The sequence below is a fragment of the Anomalospiza imberbis genome, chromosome 18, assembly GCF_031753505.1.
Source record: "Anomalospiza imberbis isolate Cuckoo-Finch-1a 21T00152 chromosome 18, ASM3175350v1, whole genome shotgun sequence".
NCBI classification, from domain to species: Eukaryota; Metazoa; Chordata; class Aves; order Passeriformes; family Viduidae; genus Anomalospiza; species Anomalospiza imberbis.
Window position 1 is genome coordinate 13065214 of NC_089698.1, and position 18887 is coordinate 13084100.

Consider the following 18887-nt stretch of genomic DNA (forward strand, 5'->3'; position numbering starts at 1 on the left):
ACCCCAACCCAGAAATTCCCCGGATTTTAGGCTAATAGAAAAAATTGCTCCATCTTCCAGAGATCATCTTATCAGCAGCACTTAACCAGAGCACCATCTCCTGGTCCTTCTGTTCCTCCTCGAGGATTTTAATGTCATTCCACTGTAAATGCTGTTGAATGTATTTTCTTTTTGAACAATAATATATCGTGAGTGATCCCTCTTCTCCTACATGGAAATAAAACTTGGATTCGGGAGTTTTAAAAGCCATGGTGCTGAGATGGTCACTGGCTCCCCAGGGCTGCAGGTCCTGGAGGAGCTCTGGGTGTGAGAGGGGACGTGGACACGGGTTGAAGGACGGGGAGGCTTCCTGGAAGGTGGCACAGGAAGGAGAAGATCCAGGGAATGTTGCTCAAAGGAGGAGGTTGCCCGAAGGACAGGGAGGTCCAGGGAAATGGTGGTTCAGGGAGGGAGAAGGATCTGGGGGAGAAGTTGCCAAGGGGAGGAGATGGTGCAGGGAGGGTGGTTTGAGGGGCAGGAGGGGAGGTGGTCCTGGGGAGGTTGTCCAAGGCAGGAGGTCCAGGGAAGCATGGAAGGAGATTATTTGGGAGCAACATCTTGAAAGAGAAGGAGAAGCAGGGCAGGGTTTGCCCCGGGAGGGAGATGGGATGGGAGAGATCATGGGGTGGAGATGTCCCAGGGGAGTCTGGCCAAGGGGGGAAGGTGGTGGCCCAGAGGAGGAGGAACAGCAAAGGGGCTCAGGGGAAGGTACCCAGGTACGGAGGTTCCCTGGGGATGGTGGGGAGGAGCTGCCCCAGGGGGGCTCTGTGGGGCAGGAGCTGGCCCGGGGGAGCTGGAGGAGGGTCCGGACAGGGGCTGCGGAGGCGGGTGGGGAATCCGGGCAGGCTGAGACCGGTCCCTGCGGGATGTTGCCAGGAGACAGGGACACACAGCCTTGTCCGTCCCGCTCCTGCCTCCTCTCTGCCGGCCCCAGGTGAGTCGGGGCTGCGGTGGGGGGACCCCGGCACTGTGACCCTCCCTGTGCGCCCGGGGGGCTCCGGGGCGCCGGGCAGGGCGGTGGCCCTGGGCACCTGCAGCTCCCGAGTGCAGCTCCAGTGCCGGTGTCCCGCTTTTAAGGAAGAACAGTCCCCGGCCCCCATCACCCGCTGGCACCGCAGCTCCGGAGGCGGCCGGGCCGGGTCGGGCCGGGCTGGGCTGTGTCGGTCTCAGCACCTCCAGTGAGCCCTGGCCCAGCACACCTGGCCCAGCACACCTGGCCCAGCACACCTGGCCCAGCACGGACTTCCCCATCCCCCCCAGCGTGCAGCGGTTTGGGAGCCCAGGGTGGTTCCTGCCCTGCCTGGCCCCGCTGGAGAAACCCCCTGGGGATTTCTGGCCCACCCCCAAGGGCTTTGAGACCCTCAGCGCTTCTCTCCTCCTCTCTGCAGCCCTGGAGCCCAAATCCTGGATTTAGACCCTGCTGATGAAACCTGAAATCCAGGTGTGGGGAGGGGGGGTCCTTTGCAGGGCTCAGATGTGGGGGGCAGATGCAGCACCAGCCCTGGGGTGCTCCTGCCTTGTCCCCGCGGTGAGCACATCGGGCAGTGCCCATTCCCTGCTCCACTCCCCGTTCCGCTCCTGCAGCACCCAGGTGTGGCTGTGCTGAGCGCTGGTGGCAGCGCGGGCGGTGCCATCCTTCCCAGCAGTGTCCTGCCATGGCCGGTGAGTGGGGACGGGGCACTCTGGGGCTGTCTCAGCTCTGCTTGGCCCCCCAGCCCCCTCTGCCAGTTCTCCTGCAGAGCAATGCCTGGCTGGGAATGGTGACGGAGCAGAGGTTCAGGGACCTGGGCAGGGGCTGGAGCCTCAGGAGAGGCTGAGGGAGCTGGAAAGGGGCTCAGCCTGGAGAAAAGGAGGCTCAGGTGGGACCTTGTGGCTCTGCACAACTCCTGACAGGAGAGGACAGTCGGGGGGTCGGGCTGTGCTCCCAGGGAACGGAGAGGGAATGGCCTCCTTATGCTGAGAAGGTTTAGATTGGATATTGGGAAAATTTCTTCCTGGGAAGAGCTGACAGCATCCCTGCCCCACCCTGGATGCTGCCAGCCCTCCCTGGCACTGCCCCCCTTCCAGGCGGTGCCAACCCTGGGAGCATCAAGGTCAAAAATGACCCTGGTTTAAAATGAAAATAAGGACGCTATTGTGGCTTTTCCTTCCAATTGGAAGCAGCTGAGGGTGAGAGTGGGATGTGTTCGGTGTTGGTGCTTTGGTGCTCCTTGATAAGAACAGGCATTGCCAGCCCCTCCCAGGTGGTTCAGATCCAGCAGGATGGGATGGCTCCTTCCCACTGGGGTGGGCTCATGGCTCTGCTGTCCCCCACAGAGCTGGCAGGACATCGTGCCGGGTGTGCCCGGGGTGGCAGCCCCGTCCCACGGGAAGAGGAGCACTCCTGGGCTCAGCTCCCGGGCTCCCGGCCCCGCCCGGGGCACTGGAGCAGCTCCAGCTCCATCTGCACCGAGGACTTTGCTGCCAGCTTTTGGGAGGGAATGGTGGAGCCGCTGCTGTGCCAGCAGGAGCCCGCTGAGGATGTCCCCACGGCAGGAGCTCATCCTGGGCAGGACGAGCCCTCGCTCCCCACAGGGAGAAGCCTGGCCATGGCCACGGAGCCGGGCAGAGCCCCCTGGCAGGGCAGGTCTCCATCCCGGAGCAGCCTGGAGTCCCTGGGAGCGAGGATCTCCCGCCTGAGCCAGAGCCATGGGCGGGTGGCCTGGGGGGTCCCCTGGCCGGGCCCCCCTGCCCAGCCAGCCCTGGGCCACAGGGGCTCGCCCCGCGGGGAGCTGCTGGCCACGGCCTTGCCTGGGCACTCCTGGAGAGCTGCAGGGATCGCTGCTGGCAGGAGCAGCGCTGGGGCAAGGACGGGCTCTCCTGGCAGCAGCGTGCCCAGGGCCAGCAGTGCCAGAACCAGGGCACATCCCGCCCTGGAGCCACCAGCTCTCTGGGGACGTGGAGGGAATGTCACCTTCACTACGGCTGACGCGGACAGAAAAGGAGCCGCCAGCAGCAGGAGTGAGTCCGGACTGGCCGTGGGGCACTGGGAGGGGCTGGAGGAGTGTGCAGGGCTGTGACAAGCAGGGGCAGGGACACGGCAGGGCCAGGGACACGGTGGCAGGGACTAGCCCCGGTTGCCTGTGGGGTTTCCGTGATTTTGTGGGCTCCTCCCGCCCCAAATGCCGTTTTCCCTGCAGGTGCTGGCACAGCTGTGGGAGCCCCTGGCCGATGGGGGTCACCTGTGTCCCCAGGGCTACATGGGGACCAGAAAGGAGGGCTGCCCTGCAAGGTACGGCCCTAGGGTCTGGGGTTTGGGGTCTGCCATGGGCACAGCCCCGCCTGGGACAGGATGCATTGGTGGGGGCAGGGATGGATGCAGGGATGCTCCTGGTTCTGCTTCCAGCTGGGATCTGGAGAGCAGCAGGATGTGGCCAGGACACCGAGCTTGGCCCTGGCCCTTGGCCCTGGTCCTCGAGCCACAGGAATGCATGAGGAAACGCAATGGAAAAGGGGCAAACGGGATTGTAACCCCAGTGCTGGATGCCAGGGGGTGGCGGGGCAGCCGCTGCGCTGGTCCCTGTGGAGGAGCTGGGAGGGGACACGAGAGCTGGGATCTGGTGCCAAGCCCTGGAGCCAAGGGGACAGAGCCAGGTATGGGGCTCCAGGGACGGCTCCTGCACCGAGGCTGGAGCAGAAGGTGGCCCTGGAAGCCCAAGAGGGGGTGGGCACCCTGAGGGCAGGGCTGGGCTGTGGCGTGACTGGGGATGTGGGTGACGGTGTCCCTGGCACAGGACTGGCCTGGCACTGCTGGGGCACACCTGGGACACCCATCACCGGTGCCACACGGACCTGCAGAGGATGGTGAGGTGACCTCGGGGTGGCCCAAGCAGGGGTTGGGCTGGCACTGCTGCAGGTGGCGGGGACAGGCTGGGGCGGCTGTGCTGGCTCTGCTTTGCTGCTCCTGGGTGTGACAGGAGGGCCAGAGCCGGCCCTTGGAAGAGGCAAAGATGTGGGAATGGGAAAAGAGGAGGATTTTCCAGTCTTGGCAGGGGCAGGGAGCCCGTGTGGGCCAGGAGCGGCTGGACAAGGAGAGAAGGAAAGCAGCAACTTCGCAAGAAGAGAAACTGGAGCTGCTGGAGGTCAGCGCACTCCCGGTTTTCCAGAGGGGCTAAGGTCACAGCGGAGGGGCTGTGGGAAGGAGCACACACATCACACCCCTGCCACAGCTCAGTCCCTTTTCCAGCATCCCATGGGAAACATTCCATGCTGCCCAAATTCCTGAAGAGCCAAGCTGCATTTATCCACATGGAGGGTTTATTGAGGGACTGAGGCTTTTAGGAGAAGAATTTGTTGGGAAAACCACCCTTGTGGCGGTAGGCAGACTGGGGTCACTGTCTGCAGCTCAGAAGGTCCCTGGAGAGCCCCGGCAGGGGCAGGGAGAGCTGGAATGTCGGGAAGGGCAGAGAAACAGGCAGGGCTTGAGGCCGGGGTGAGAATTCCTGGGCACCGAGCCAGCAAAGCTCAGCTCTTTCGCAATGGGCATCAAGGCTGGGGTCCTGCCCGGACACTGCCCTTGGGAAGAGCCCCCCAGGGGCTGCAGGGTGGCCCTGGGCAGCCAAAGGCTGACGCGGCTCTGGCTGTCCTGCAGAGGCTGCGGGAGCTGGAGCGGGGCAGCCGCTCCCTCCTGCGGCAGCGGCTGCTGGTGCTGCACCGGCTGCACGGGCTGCTCCAGAGGGACAAGGCGGAGACCCTTCGGCAGCTCCAGGAGGCGCTGGAGCAGGTCAGGGACGGGAGGAGGGAGCGGTGGGGAGGGGAGGCAGCTGCCAGGACGGGCGGGGGCTGTGGCTCCCGCGGGGACGGGGGTCGGCCGGGGGGGGCACAGCAGCCCAGATGTGCTGCTCCGCTGAGGCCACCCAGAGGTTTTGTCGCCCCCAGGAGAGGGGTTGGTGGGGGCGCGGACTGCGCTGGAGGTGGCTCGGGGGACACAGGAGGGACCCCCGGCTGTTTCTGTTCTTGTTCTGCTCCTTCCAAACCTCTGCTCAGCCCGGGGCCCTCCAGATGTTCCCTGGAAGCTCTGACCTGGCTCCAAACCTTTCCTAGGAGCGGCTGAGCGGGCTGGGGGGCAGAGCTGCCCTGATCCCTCTGTCCCTGCCCCTCCAGGATCGGGCCGGCAGGAGCGTCCGGCGGGAGCATCTCCCGAGCCGCCCGCGGGAGCCGGCGGTGCTGGGGCGGCCCGGGGGCTCCGCGGCCACGGGGAACCCCCCGGGGACCCCGCGGGGACACGGGCCCCGCCCCGGCAGTGCCGTGGGACCGGACCCCTCGCCGGCAGCCCTCGGGTGGGTCCGGGAGCTGCCCAGGGGGACAAGGGGGTCCCACTCGTGCGACCCTTCCTCCCTCCCTGTCCCCCCCACCTCATCCCTGCCCTCCCCCAGCCGCGCTCTCCACGTCCTGCGGGGGCTCCGGCAGCAAATCCAGCGGCGCCTCGGGCAGTGGCAGAGGCTGGAGGGAGCCCTGGCAGCCGCTGGACAGAGGAAGGAGGTGAATTGGGACTGGGAGGAAGGACAAGCTACGTCAGGGAAGGTATAGGTTGGATAATAGGAAAAAAAATTCACCGAAAGAATAATGAAGTACTGGAATTGTCTTCCCAGGGAGGTGGTGAAACCACCATCTCTGGATGTGTTTAAAAAAAAACTGGACATGGCACTTGGTGGTACAGTCTAGTTGAGGTCTTAGGGCATAGGCTGGACTTGATGATCTTAGAGGTCTCTTCCAACCTCATCATTCTGTGATTATTCTGTGATTCTGTGATGATTCTGTGATTCTGTGGTTCTGTGATTCTGTGACATGGGGTCCATGACAGCATCTGCCCTTGGAGGAGCACCCATTCCTCATCCTTGGGGGAATGCCAGCCCCTCTCCAGCCCCTGTGGGGGTGACAGGGAGTGGGGCCAGCCGTGTTTCTGTCCCCGTGCAGGAGGGTGAGCAGAGGCAGCAGCCGGAGAAGGCCCCAGCTCCAGGAGCCCCGAGGGAGCCCCTGATCCAGGTGAATCAGGCCCCAGGTCCTGCTCTGAGGCTGGGCTGGGGTTCAGGTGGCCAGGTCTCAGTGGGTTGGGGTCTCAGAGAGCCCTGGGGACCCCCAGATCACCTCCAGAGGCTCCGTGTCCAGCTCTGTCTGGTGAAATGTCCATCTGGTGACACAGGTGTGTGTCCTGCCACCTGGAACTGCCCCACTGTCCATGGCTGAGCTCCAAGCCACGAGGAGCCAGGAATGGGTGGGCAGGATCCTCCTTGAGCTTCCAACCCTGGGCTGACGTGACCTTTCCCTCTCTCGTGCAGAGTCAGAGGGAACGTCCCCATCCTGCTCCTCCCCGTCCCTGAGCTCCATCCCTGGGCTCCCCCAGCCCAGCCGGGGCTCCCCAGGGCTCCTGCAGCACCTCCAGCAGCACTTCCAGGAGCTGCAGCTGCAGAAGACACAGAACACGGGGAACCCCGCTGCCCTGGGGGGGCAGCTGGGCACTGGGGTCAGACAGGGAAAGCCCGGGGTGGGGACTCCCCCTGTGCCCCAGCCCCGCTGCTGATCCGAGCGGAGGAAGAGGAGCAGAGCTCCACCACGGAGCACAATTCCTGCTGGTAACAGCCCTGCAATGGGGCTGTGCCCACAGGCAGGTCCCACCACCACCAATCCATGCCTCCAGGTGACCCCAGGGCTGTTTGTTGGTCCTGGGGGAATCAGGTGGGATGGCCATGGAATCCCAGGAACCCTCTGCAGAGCCTGCCTGCATCAGGCTCGGGGTTCCCACATCCTCTTCCCACTCTGCAGCTCCTCCTCTGCTCCCATCTCCCATTCTGGGAGAGAGCCAGGGACAGCTGGAACTGACATCTCCTTTTCTGCTCCACCACGAGGACACCAGTTGGATATTTGGGAAAAACTCCAAGCTGGAAAGGAGGTTAAACACTGGACCAGGCTGCCAGGGCACTGGTAGAATCACCATCCCTGGAAGTGTCCAAAAAATGGGTCCATGTGCCACTTTGGGATGGGGTTTAGTGGGATTTGGTCAAAGGTTGGACTTGATGATCTTGGAGGTCTTTTCCAGCCTGAATGATTCCATGATTCTGAGTTTCCTGCCTGCACACTGAGGTCCCAGTTGGGAAATGCCAAAAGGCAGAACTAAGCTCCTGCAAATTCCTTGAGAAGCACCACGAGGTTGTGAGGGATCTTGGAGCTGCCAAGTGCCCTTGGACCAGTGAGATCTGCCCATGGAGCCAGGCTGGGATGGCTGACCCTGGGACAGAGACGTTTAATGGGAAAAAACCCAAGGGAATTGCTCTGTTTGGATGCTTTAATTTAATTTGGAAAAGGAGAAACCCATTCCTCACTCTGGGCACACCTCCTTGGGAAATGCTGGTTTTAATTTGCAGGAGAACATCCAAGGAAAATTTCTCCACGTGCGAAGGGGGAACTGGGGGTTTCTTGCAGGATTTTATTGCTGTGCCTTGTTCCAGGGGTGGGGGGGGATGGGGATTGAAGTATCTGTGTGCTTTCTTTCCAGTGAAAATAAACGTGAGTTTTGTTATGTCTCTCTGCAATGTGGGATCAGGGAAAATCTGGAATCCCTCAGGACACTCGGCCAGTCCCTGGCTGAAGTTCAGGATTTATTATTTTCCTTTTAACTTGTACAACCAGAGCAGTGCCACAAACACATTTTTATACAGAACTTTTAATGAAACCCCAAATGTTTGCAAGGCTCCAGGAATGTCTCTGCCAACCTCAGGGTTCCTGAACAAGTGGATGACACAAAGGGACACAAACCTTATCCTTCAGCAGGAGATTCCTGGAGAAAAGGTTCCCAAATCCCTGAATGGTCACAGCCAGGACTTCATCCCAGGGGATTTTCTGCCTTGTCTGAGTCCCAGGTGTTCCCTCGGGATGTCACAGAACCAGGGAATGCTGGGGGCACCTCTGGGGTGGTGGGGCAGGAACTCAGACCGGGGCTGCAGTGCAGGGATCCAGTTTTGGGGTGCAGAGACCCGGTTTTGGGCTCTAGGGTCCCAGATAGGGTTGGGTGCCCAATTTTAGGGTGCAGGGTCCTGGTGTTGGTGCCTGGGTTCAGGAGTCTCCCCATTGCCTCAACATCCTGAAATTATTCGCCAGGGAAAAGAAAAGGATAAAAAGATGTGATTTATTGGAGGTCTTTTATTTGGTTTGATTCTGGGGCGGGATGTGTGTCTTCCAATGGGAAGTGAGCTGGGAATGCTCTTGGGATGGAGTTTTACAGCCCTGTGGTGCCATTGGGATTTTGGAATCAATTGAACATTTCCTGAGAGGAGCCTCTAAAGGCGGCAAGAGGCAGCAGATGGAGTCAGACTTTTAAAAATGTCAATGAATTCACCTTTCCCCACCCCTATTTTTCACCCTTTTTTCCATCCTGGGATGGAGCTGGAATATCTCAGCCAGGCCCTGCAGCCTCTGCTCTGGAGCCAGGGGAGGATCCCAGGGGTTGCTTTGCTCCCTGGCCAGGGGAGGGGCTGCTGGTGCTGTTAAAGGCTCTGAGGTGCAGCAAAACAGCAAAGCAGCTGGGAATTCCTCATCCTCTGCTCTGGAGCCAGGCTGGGAGAGCTGGGGGTGCTCACCTGGAGAACAGAAGGCTCCAGGGAGAGCTCAGAGCCACTTCCAGGGCCTAAAGGGGCTCCAGGAGAGCTGGAGAGGGACTGGGGACAAGGGATGGAGGGACAGGACACAGGGAATGGCTTCCCAGTGCCAGAGGGCAGGGATGGATGGGATATTGGGAATTAGGAATTGTTCCCTGGGTATTGTAAATGCAGGTGAACCCAGTGGGAAGAAATGCTGATGTCCAACTCCAGTTCAGAAGGCTGAATGATTTCTTTATTATAACTATGCTATAATACATTAATATACTATATAAAGGAAGATACTAAAACTACATACCTACTTTCTCTAACTACCATACCTAACTCACTCACAACTCCTGACCCTGTTCACGAGAGTCCAGACTCAGGTGGGTTGGATTGGCCATCAGGCTCAATCCATCCTCACCAGAATCCAACCAAGCAATCACCCCAGGTAAACAATTCTCCAAACACATTCCACATGGGAAAAACAAGGAGCAGAAATAGAAATTGTTTTCTCTTTCTTCTCTCTGTGCACCTCTATGAAAAATCCTGAGAGAGAGAGAAATGTGCCTGCCATACCTGGGAGGGTGTGGCTGCCCCTGGATCCCTGGCAGTGCCCAAGGCCAGGCTGGACACTGGGGCTGGGAGCAGTCTCATCAGCCCCAAATGAAAACAAACTTCCCTAATTTGCTCTTTTCCTGGGCAGTCCTGGTTCATCACCTCAATTCCTTGAGGGTCATGATGAACTCCAGCCATGCCACAGGGAATGGGGTGGCTGCAGGGAGGGAAATTGACCCCTTGCTGATTAATTCCTGCCGTTCCAAGGCAATATCAACCTGGAAAAGACGTTTTTATTCTCCTGGTTAATTGTTACCCACAGTAAGGAGGGTGCAGCAGTGCTGAACTGAAGGTGCATTTGCTGTCTTTTCCTAATTCCAGGAATCCCTGTAGGATGCTGCTCCAGCAGAGGGTTTATTCCCATTTTAAGACATTTTGTAACAAGTATTTTACTCCAGAGGGGAACTCTGCTTGGAAGAGGATTTCGGTGTTCCCACAGCAAATATTCCCACCCAACCTAGAGAATTCCAGTCCTTCCACTCCCCAGGCTGCCCACCCCCAAGGAGCCCTGCTCCATAAGGTGTGTGCTTTGTTGAAATCCCATCATTTCCATGGAATGGCAGGGATTGGTATTCAGTCCTTGACCATCATTGCCCATTAAGCAGGGCCAATTAATTCTCCTAATTTCAGCATAATTAAATTTATTAGATGCATTTTGTACTCACAGTGAACAGCCCCTGCCATCATTTATGGCTCTGGCAGCCAATTATTGGGGTTTTCTTCTCATTCCCATTCTCTGTGGATGCTCCCAGCTAACTGTGCCCATGGTGAGAAATTCCCACTTTTCCTGGGAAAACTGGGGTAATGAGGGAGGAAAAGGAGGAAATTCACCTTTGGCTGATCCTGGAAGTGCTGCCCATCCCTGGAAGTGCCCAAGGCCAGGATGCATTTGGCTTTGAGCAACCTGGGAGGGTGGAAGGTGTCCTTGCCCATGGCAGGGGGTGGAATGGGATGGAATTTAGGTCTTCCCCTCAGGAATGTTCTTTCATCCCTTGTGGAAAGAGTAAGAGAGGAAAAAATCCCAAAACACACCCACCCACCCAAGCTGGAGCAAAGAAAATATTTTTCCACTTGGGTGATGTGAGAAACTGGATGGAAAATTGAATGGAAAAAGGAAATAAAAACAAAAAGGAGCCACTGAAATCACATGGAAAAAGAAGGAAAACGATAGGAAAGAAATAATAAAAAAGGAAAAGCAATATCTGCCACTATTTTGTGGGGGGATAAATGATAAGAAAGGAGATGAAAGTTTTGCTGCCCTGCTGGGATTAAGGATTTTGACAACCAAGGAGCAGCAGAGCAGGGAAATTGCCCCACTTCCCAATCCCAGAGGGAAGGAATAGGGGAAAAATCCCTTCGCTTTTCCCCCAGGAAAAAGTAAAGCAAAAAAAAAGGTAAAATCTGAAAAAAACCTTTTCTCCACTTTATTGAAAAAAAAATGGAGAAAGTCTGAAGAAGATGAGGGGCAAAAAATTGGAGAATAACTTAGAAAAACTGTGAAAATAAGAAAAAAATCATTTCATGGAGCTTGGAGAGCAAGATCTCTTTTACAGCAACATTGCCACAAAACCAGGACACGTGGGTTTGAGCAGGACTGGGAGAAATCTGGGAATTAGCAATGGAAAAGCCAAGCAGGGAGGGGCTGGGAGAGTGGAAGGGGCTTGTGTCAGAACCCAGAATGTCCCTTGGACACTCTTGGATGTTCCGGGCCCAGGTCAAAAGCATTTGAGACCCTGGAATGCAGCCACAGACCCCTGTGGCTTTGAACCTGATCCATGGAACAATTTACCAACCTTGCAGGAAGAACAAGAAATCACAAAAGTTTAGATATTGTAGTAGAAGTAGTCACAAAGTGAAAGGAAGAATTTTTGAGTGCTGTACAGGGGCGTTTTAGGCCTTGTACAGAGGGGTCTGAGTTTTGTACATGGGGGTCAGAAGTTCTAAGATGGAGGGACTTGGGTGTGCCCTGTCCTCTTTCCTTCTTCTTCCTAACCTCCATTTTCTTGGTGATGTTGGCACTCACAGATTGGTTTAGAGTAGAAAGTCACTGTTCAATATAGGTGATGGGCATTGGGGAAAAACTAAAAACATCTAATTCATAATGTATGATATAAAAGAGGGCACCAGCCCCCTGGGCGTCGGAGTGTGCCCTTGCCTGACTGCTGAACAGACTGCAGCAGCTCAGGGAGAAAATCTTTTAGATAACACACAATAAACTACCTTGAGACCGGACGACTGAAGACTCCTGAGTCTTTCTTTGGAGGCACGGGTTGGAGGAGAGACTTTTCCACCTTTACGGGCTCACCCCAACCAGGGGTGAGTTCCGAGAAGCTTGCAGCCAACAAATGGAGCAGTTTGGGAGATCCTGGTTCCCTTCCCTTCCCAAATCAGGGCCTTACACAGGTTTTTAATGAGCACTTTCAGTGCTTCAGTGCTCCCTCAAGTGAGAGAAAGGAACAAGGTGCAAGCATGTAAAGGAGCAACATGGAGACAGGGGGGTCAGTGAGAAAGAAGTCAAGTCCCAGGTGGGAGGGAGGAGGAGATGCCTTGATTTTGGTGCTGAAATCCTCTTGTAAGCTATGGAGAAAGGATTATTTTTCCCTGTAATGCATGAAATTATGGGGAGATGAAAATGTTCAAATTGTAGATATGAGCAAAGGCCTCTGTGCTAAAGTCAGCAGATGCTGAAGTAGCTGTGATCCCATGAGAAGTTTGAACAGAGAAAGAGAGCAGAGTGATGAGAACCCAGGGAGAAGACAAAGATCTCTGTTCCCAGGGATGAAGATGATTTTGGAAATAGACAATGAGAACCTTTGCCTTTGAACAGCTCATCTATAAAACAATACCCCATAAATCGACATGGCCCGTGGACAAGCTGTGGGAAGGCTTGTGGGAATGGGAAGGATTTCACAACTGCACATTTCCCTGGGTGGCTGCTATTTGTGAGAGAGCCACGAGAGAACTGTTTTTTATTCTTGTGGAGAAGTCTCCATAACATTTACACAAGGGGCTTCTCTCCCCAGGTGAACTGAAGAAAGACTATTCTAGAGGTGGTACGCTGACTGGAAATTTTAGGTTTTGTTTCTTTACATTATCAGTGGGAAAGGAAAGGTTGTGGGGGGAGGAGAAGTGTTCTGAAGGGTTTGTTCTGATTCTTATTACTTCTTTCTTTTAGTTGCTGTTAATAACATTTTCTTTGTACCCTTTTAAAGTTTTGAGCCTGCTTTGCCTTTCTCCCAGTCCTACCTCACAGCAGGAAGTGAGTGCTCGGGGGGTTGGCCAGCACTGAACCCACCACACTCTTTGGTGCCTTGGCTGGGAAATCTCAAAATCGGTGAAATCTCAAATTGGTGAACTAAAACCACGACACGAAATCGGAAGGTGTCCCTACCCTTGGCAGGGGTGGGACTGGATGGGTTTTAAGGTCCCTTCCCACCCAAACCATTCCATGGTTCTGTGAAATCCTGGAGGATTCCTGATGCTGAGCGGACAAAGGTCAGCAAATGGTAACATCTGCCAAATATTTTCTAAATGTGGGATACTCATAGGAGGCAGAGCTGTGGAATTCCCATCAGGAATAGCAGCCTGAGCACCTTTGGGGATGTTTGGGGGTGTTTAGGGAGGGGTCCCACCCTAAGGCTCAGGGGAGCACCCTTTGTGTGCTGCTGATTTTTAGGAGGTGCAATTTGTAGGGAAAAAATGGTTTATTACCTTTTTTTTTTTCTTTTTAAAATCCAGTTCCCTGCAGGAGCTGCATCCAATGGGTTCTGGAATCACGCAGGGCTCCTGTTTTAATTAGAACCCTGGAAAATCTGGCAATTAGGGAAGGGGTCAGAACAGCTCTGCAGTCACTGCGCGCTGCACTGGAGCTGCAGCTGCAGCCTCAGAGCCCAAACCAAATCCCAGACAGGCAGAAAATTCCCAGAACAGCATCCTGTGGCTTTTTCCTTCCCATGGCCACACACACAGGATCCATCCTGCCTAAAATTAGTGGGATAAAAGCAAGTTTGGGGCTAAAAGCAAGGCCGGGGTTAAAGCTGGGCATTTCATCTCGCCACAATTTGCAGCTGGAGAGCGGTGGCACCCTGTGGGAGGCTCTGGGCTCATCCCGAGGGTTCAGTGGGAGCTTTTCCTTTCGGGTAATTCCCGCTGGGATGAATCCCGGGGCGGGGAGCAGCTCTGCAGGGATGCTCTGTCCCACTAGATGGCAACTTCGCTCCGCGCAACGCGGCTCCGCTCGCGGCGCTCGGGAAATTGTAAATGGGATAAAAAAATGCAGCAGCTCCCGCTTCCCTGGAGACCTGAGGGATTTCCTCCTCCCAAAGCAGCGGGATCCAGATGTGCAAGGCACAGTGACACCTCTGGCTGCAGCGGGATGGCTTTGCGTGGGCACAGCTGGCTCTGATGGAGCACATCCCAAACGTGCCTTTTCCTTGGGAAAGCTGCTCTTCCCAAACGCTGCCTTTGGGATTTCTGTCAACCTGACCCGGGGGATCTCTGCAAGAGCATGGAGTGGAGGAACTCTGCTGGGGCTCCAGTGGGGCTCAGATCCACAGGGTGCTTCCCACACTCCGTGTCTGAGATCCACACCTTGGGTGAAACAGCCTAAAGCCAAAGCCTCGGCCTGGGCTTGTCGTACAACCATGGACTATCCTGAGTTGGAAAATACCCCCAGGGATCATCCAGTCCCACTCCTGGCCCTGCCCAGACCCCAAACAACCCCACCCTGGGCATCCCTGGCAGCGCTGTCCAAAGGCTTCTGGAGCTCTGGCAGCCTTGGGGCCGTGCCCATTCCCTGGACATCGCCTGGGCAGTGCCCAGCCTGGGCAGTGCCCAGCACTGGACATCTGTGACTCCCAAAGGAGGGATAAGGAGCAATTTTCCCTTTTCCCTGGTGTTTCCATGTTTCCAGGTCCCTCCCCATCCACCCCTTCTATCAGGGCAGCTTGGTCCTGCTCTCAGGAGGGTTTGAGCAGAGCAGATCTATCCCAGAGCACATCCTCCATCCCAGGGGAGCTCCACATGCATCTTCCCCACACAGTTGAAGCAATGTGAGGAAAAATCTTCTCCATAAACCATGAGATTTCCACATCCAGCCTCACTGGGAGTTTTAGAGCAGGACACATTCCTGTCCTTCGTCTTCATCCTCGCTGGCACATCTTGGGCCACTCCTGCTGGACACAGGCTGCTTTAACCCAGCTCAATCCTGCTTGGAGTCAAAGCAGGAAGAGGGAATTGTACCCCACCCTCCATGACCCCCATTCCTACAGCACATGGCAGGTGTTTCCCTGAGGTGTTTCCTCTCCCAGAGGCGCAGGGTACCTGGAAAAAGGGAAAAACGGAGCTGGGAAAGTGTGAAACTGCAGGAATGAATCCTGATCCTCACTGGCACTCAGGGGTTGCTCACAGGGAGCCCAAGGAGAAACCTGAGGCTGCTCCGACCTCCAGAGCAGGGGGAGGGAGGCACCAAAGGAGCAGCGGCACCTTCAGTGAGGTGACACAGTGACAGGAATGTTAATGCTGGCACAGCTCCCTCTCCCAGGTAGGAAGTGCTTCTAGCAGCATGGCAAATCCAATTTCTGCTGGATACAAATTCCACCAAACAGCCAAAGCCTCAGTGAAATGCTCAACGAGGCTGGAATTGAATTCCAGCTGTGGGAGACAGGCAGCAGCTCCAAGCTGGGAGGGGCTGGGGGGAAATGGGAGCTTGGGATGGGGGCAGGGAGATTTTGGGAGCACAACTGAGGCTATTGAAGGAGGAGAAGAGGATGGAGGAGAATATGGATCTGCCTGGCAGAGAGCAAGGGGATGTGGGGGAGGTTGAAGCTGGGTCTGCCTCATACCTGGAAGTGGCCAAGGCCAGGGGTCATTTGGCCACTGCTGCCTCCTGCCTTGCCTGGTGAGCAGCATGTGGAATCTTTGAATCATGGAATGGCCTGGGTGGAAAGGGACCCTAAAACACATCCAGTGCCAGCCCTGCCATGGCAGGGACACCTTCCACTGTCCCAGGCTGCTCCCAGCCCCAGTGTCCAACCTGGCCTTGGGCACTGCCAGAGATCCAGGGGCAGCCACAGCTGCTCTGGGCACCATGTGCCAGGGCCTGCCCATCCTGCCAGGGAACAATTCCTGCCCAATATACCATCCAAAACTCTCCTCTTTTAGTTTAAAACTTGATCCTACACTCTCTGCCCATGTAAAAATTGATTGTTCATGAGGACTTGGCTTCTGCTCCTGCAGGATCTGGGTTACCCCGGTGGTTATCCTGGGGTAGCAGGAGGCAGCAGAGGAAGGAGGACTGGTTCAACATGATTTCAAGTCCTGGATCCTCCATGAGGATCATCCCCCACACCGTCCGTAGGGCCCTGCATCCCTTCAGTGCCCACTGGAAGATCAGGCATTGCCTTCCAGGGGTATTTTCTTTCCCAAACACATCTGAGCAGGAAGCTGGAATAATCCAAAGGACAGAATGAAGAGGATCAAACTGCAGTAGAGAACCAAATGCAGGTTTCCAGGAAAAAGGAGTTTCCAGGAATCCTCAGTGTGGAAACCTTGATGGGGGCACCTGGTCAGGAAATGTGGCTCCAAGGGATGTCTGGGTGGATGAAGTTCTAAAAGAACCCGGCACAATAAATGGTAACACTCGGGTGGTGCCGGCTGGTGCTCATTGCAGAGCTCCAGAGGAATCCAAGGATGAAATAGCTGAGCTATTAGCAGCATTAACTCTGCTCTGAGAGCTCTCACTTAACATTTCCTCACCATCAGAGGGAAAGGAAGCAGCGAGACCTTGATTGCAAAAAATGCTCTTGAGCAGCTCCAGGAACAGCAGATTATTAAAAGTGATGTGCAAATGAGGTTGAACTGCACTAAGGAGGGGAATTAGGGAGCATGGGAGACCAGTTCCTGGGAAATTCAACCAGGCTTTGGTCCTGGAGTTTCTGAGGGAGGCAGCAAGGGAGGAGATCAAGCGGCCCAGAGATCCAATGGCATAATCTACTTGACTTTCCTAAAGATTTTTACCAAGTTCTCTAATCAAAGGACCAATCATAACTTCAAAGACACAGGGGCATGGAGTGACCAGGACAAGGAGATGAATTAAAGGTGATGGAAGGAAGGTTTAGACTGAATATTGGGAATTCCTCTCTATGAGGGTGTAAGGCCCTGGCACAGGGTGCCCAGAGCAGCTGTGGCTGCCCCTGGACCCCTGGAAGTGTCCAAGGCCAGGCTGGATGGGTCTTGGAGAACCTGGGCTAGTGGGAGGTGTCCCTGCCCATGGCAGGGGTGGGACTGGATGGGCTTGAAGGTCCCTTCCCACCCAAACCATTCTGGGATTCTGTGAAATCTTGAAGAATCCTGAAGTCCTTATGGAATGAGAAGGAAAGTTCTGCCAGAGGTGACCAGGATAAAGATGGGACGCAGAGGAGAGGAGCAAGAGTTCAGGCCCCACAGGGATGAGCTCCACAAGACTTGACCTTCATAATGTTTGAAAGTCTAAGCTCCAGACTGAGCCCACAGCTGAGACAGGAGCCAAGGTGAAAACAGAGCCGGAGTGTCCCATGTTTGGGAAGGCACGATGAATTCTGAGTGAGTGCCTGTGAGAAACAGAGCTAGGACAGCCTCAGCCAACGATGAAGATGAGACACCAGGGCCAAGAGAATTTGGCAGCAGTGGCCAAATGACCCCTGGAATGAGAGCTCCTGGACCTGGTTCCATGTGCTGGTTCTTCCGTGATCTCTGCACTCCTCTGCCTCCTGGATTATCCCAAACATTCCTGCCCTGGATCTCATTCCCTGGAGCAGCAATAACCACAGTGGTCAGTGCTCAGGGAAGCCTTGGAGAGCAGCACCAGCCTGGAGAGATGAGAATTCCTTGTCTCCAGCTGCCTATGCCTTGGGGATTCCCTTTGGCCTCTCTTTAATAGCTCTGCACCCAATAATGGCTGGTTTTCCTTCCTTCTTGTTCCTGTCAGTAAATCCTCTGCCCTGTGCCTCTGGAAGTTGGGATGAGGACAGGGAAGACTCCCAGTTTCCTGCTGGCAGCTGAACCTCTGTGTTTTACCAGGACGGTTCCTTTTCATTCCCTGCCTGTCCCCACCATTCAATTTTCCAATTTTTCTGACTCCTGCAAAGAGCCGTGCTGACATTTCCTCAGAAATGTCCCTCATAACTCCAGCCCTCCTTCCTGAGTGGGGATTTTCAGAGCCCATTATGGTCCATTTGGAGTCAGGGTTTGTTTTCCCTGTGTGCATCCATTTCCATTTGTCTCCACTGAATTCCAGGTGCTGTTCTGTCACCCTCTCACTCACCATTACGAGCTCCTCCTGGAATTCTCTGCAGGCAGCCCCTGCCTTTTCCACCTTCAGCCCTGCAAATCTCGCCATGATTCCATCCCTTCCTTCACAGACCTTGGAGAAGTGTCCTGCCGTCAGCAGAGATCCCTCCACAATTTACCTCCTTGCACTCCAGGAACCAGGAGCTTATTCCTGTCCTTTGCTTCCTGCATTTTTTGGACACTTTTAAAAGAGTTTTTAGACTTTTTACAAGCCGTTTTAGAAATTTATCTGTGAGGACCTTCTCTTATCATCTCAGATCATCTCCAAGGCTTTGGGGAGACCACATTCCTGCTCCAGCAGCAGATTCCTGAGCCTGATGAGGTGTGTTCAGCACCCCTTGGTGCATCTTTCCCCAAACCCTCTCCCACTTTTCCCATGGGCCCATGCAGGATTTCAGCACGTGCAGATTTCCTTGGCAAGGAGCTCAGCAAATCCAACTCCTGTTGTATGAAGAAAGAGGGGTTTTTGTTTGTCCTTCTTCAGGAAGAGAATCAAAAGCTGAGTCCTTGATGTCCTCTTATGATTTTATTGACCTCTTCCATAGCTTTGTTACAGCAAATCCCTTTTCTCTGCTGGAGAATCTCATCCTTCAGTTTTCCTCATGCAAAACCATTCCAGACCTTTGATCACCTCCTTGTGCCCCTGTTTTCCTGGCTCTGCTGTATCATGGAATGGGATAGAAGGGATCCTAAAAACCATCTTGGTCCATGTGTCTGAGGTGAGGCAGTGACAACGGCACCAGAGACCACGGACATGGTCCAGCCGAGGATTTACATGGCACTGGAAGTGCATTTCCATGGATCAGATAATTTCCATGGATCAGATCACTTCCATGGATCCGATCATTTTCCATGGATCAGATCATTTCCATGGATCAGATCAGGTCCATGGATGAGATAATTTCCTATAGATCAGATCACATTCATGGATCAGATAATTTCCCATAGATCAGATCACTTTCATGGATCAGATCACTCCCATAGGTCAGGTCACTTCCATGGATCCAATCACTTCCATAGATCAGATCACTCCCATGGATCAGAACATTTCCCATGGATAAATCACTCATTTCACTCACACACACATTTCCATGGATCAGATCACTCCCATGGATCAGATCACTCCCATGGATCAGATCATTTCCCATGGATAAATAATTTCCCATGGATCCGATCACTTCCCACAGATCACCACCATTCCCTCCAAGGTTTTCCAGGAGCCACCAGTGGTCGTGTTGCCATCCCTGCTGGCTGATTTGATGCTGGAGATGTTCCCTGACCAAGGATCTC

The 18887-nt window shown here is 55.1% G+C and overlaps 2 protein-coding genes and 1 long non-coding RNA gene across 4 annotated transcripts in view; all 3 read left to right on the forward strand.

Annotated features, from left to right (window-relative positions):
- The window catches only part of IQCD (IQ motif containing D), a 542296-nt gene that overhangs the window by 101724 nt on the left and 421685 nt on the right, over positions 1-18887 (forward strand). The gene's annotated exons all lie outside the window — the stretch shown is intronic.
- On the forward strand, positions 569-4928 carry LOC137485021 (collagen alpha-1(I) chain-like). Its single transcript, XM_068209251.1, has 8 exons — positions 569-973; positions 2356-3039; positions 3219-3310; positions 3569-3672; positions 3813-3882; positions 4062-4160; positions 4670-4824; positions 4904-4928. The coding sequence occupies exons 1-8, from the start codon at positions 643-645 to the stop codon at positions 4926-4928; spliced, it is 1560 nt and encodes a 519-aa protein (XP_068065352.1). The 5' UTR covers positions 569-642.
- On the forward strand, positions 5056-7594 carry LOC137485016 (uncharacterized). Its single transcript, XR_011005153.1, has 2 exons — positions 5056-5559; positions 5995-7594. It is a non-coding gene; the product is annotated as an uncharacterized lncRNA (long non-coding RNA).

Bases quoted from the DNA above. Each gene is read 5' to 3' on its own strand.
- LOC137485021 (XM_068209251.1), top strand. From the start codon at position 643: ATGGGATGGGAGAGATCATGGGGTGGAGATGTCCCAGGGGAGTCTGGC. The intron at 3,311-3,568 runs GTACGGCCCTAG...GCTGGATGCCAG, and splicing joins AAGGAGGGCTGCCCTGCAAG to GGGGTGGCGGGGCAGCCGCT. The intron at 3,673-3,812 runs GTATGGGGCTCC...TCCCTGGCACAG, and splicing joins AGCCAAGGGGACAGAGCCAG to GACTGGCCTGGCACTGCTGG.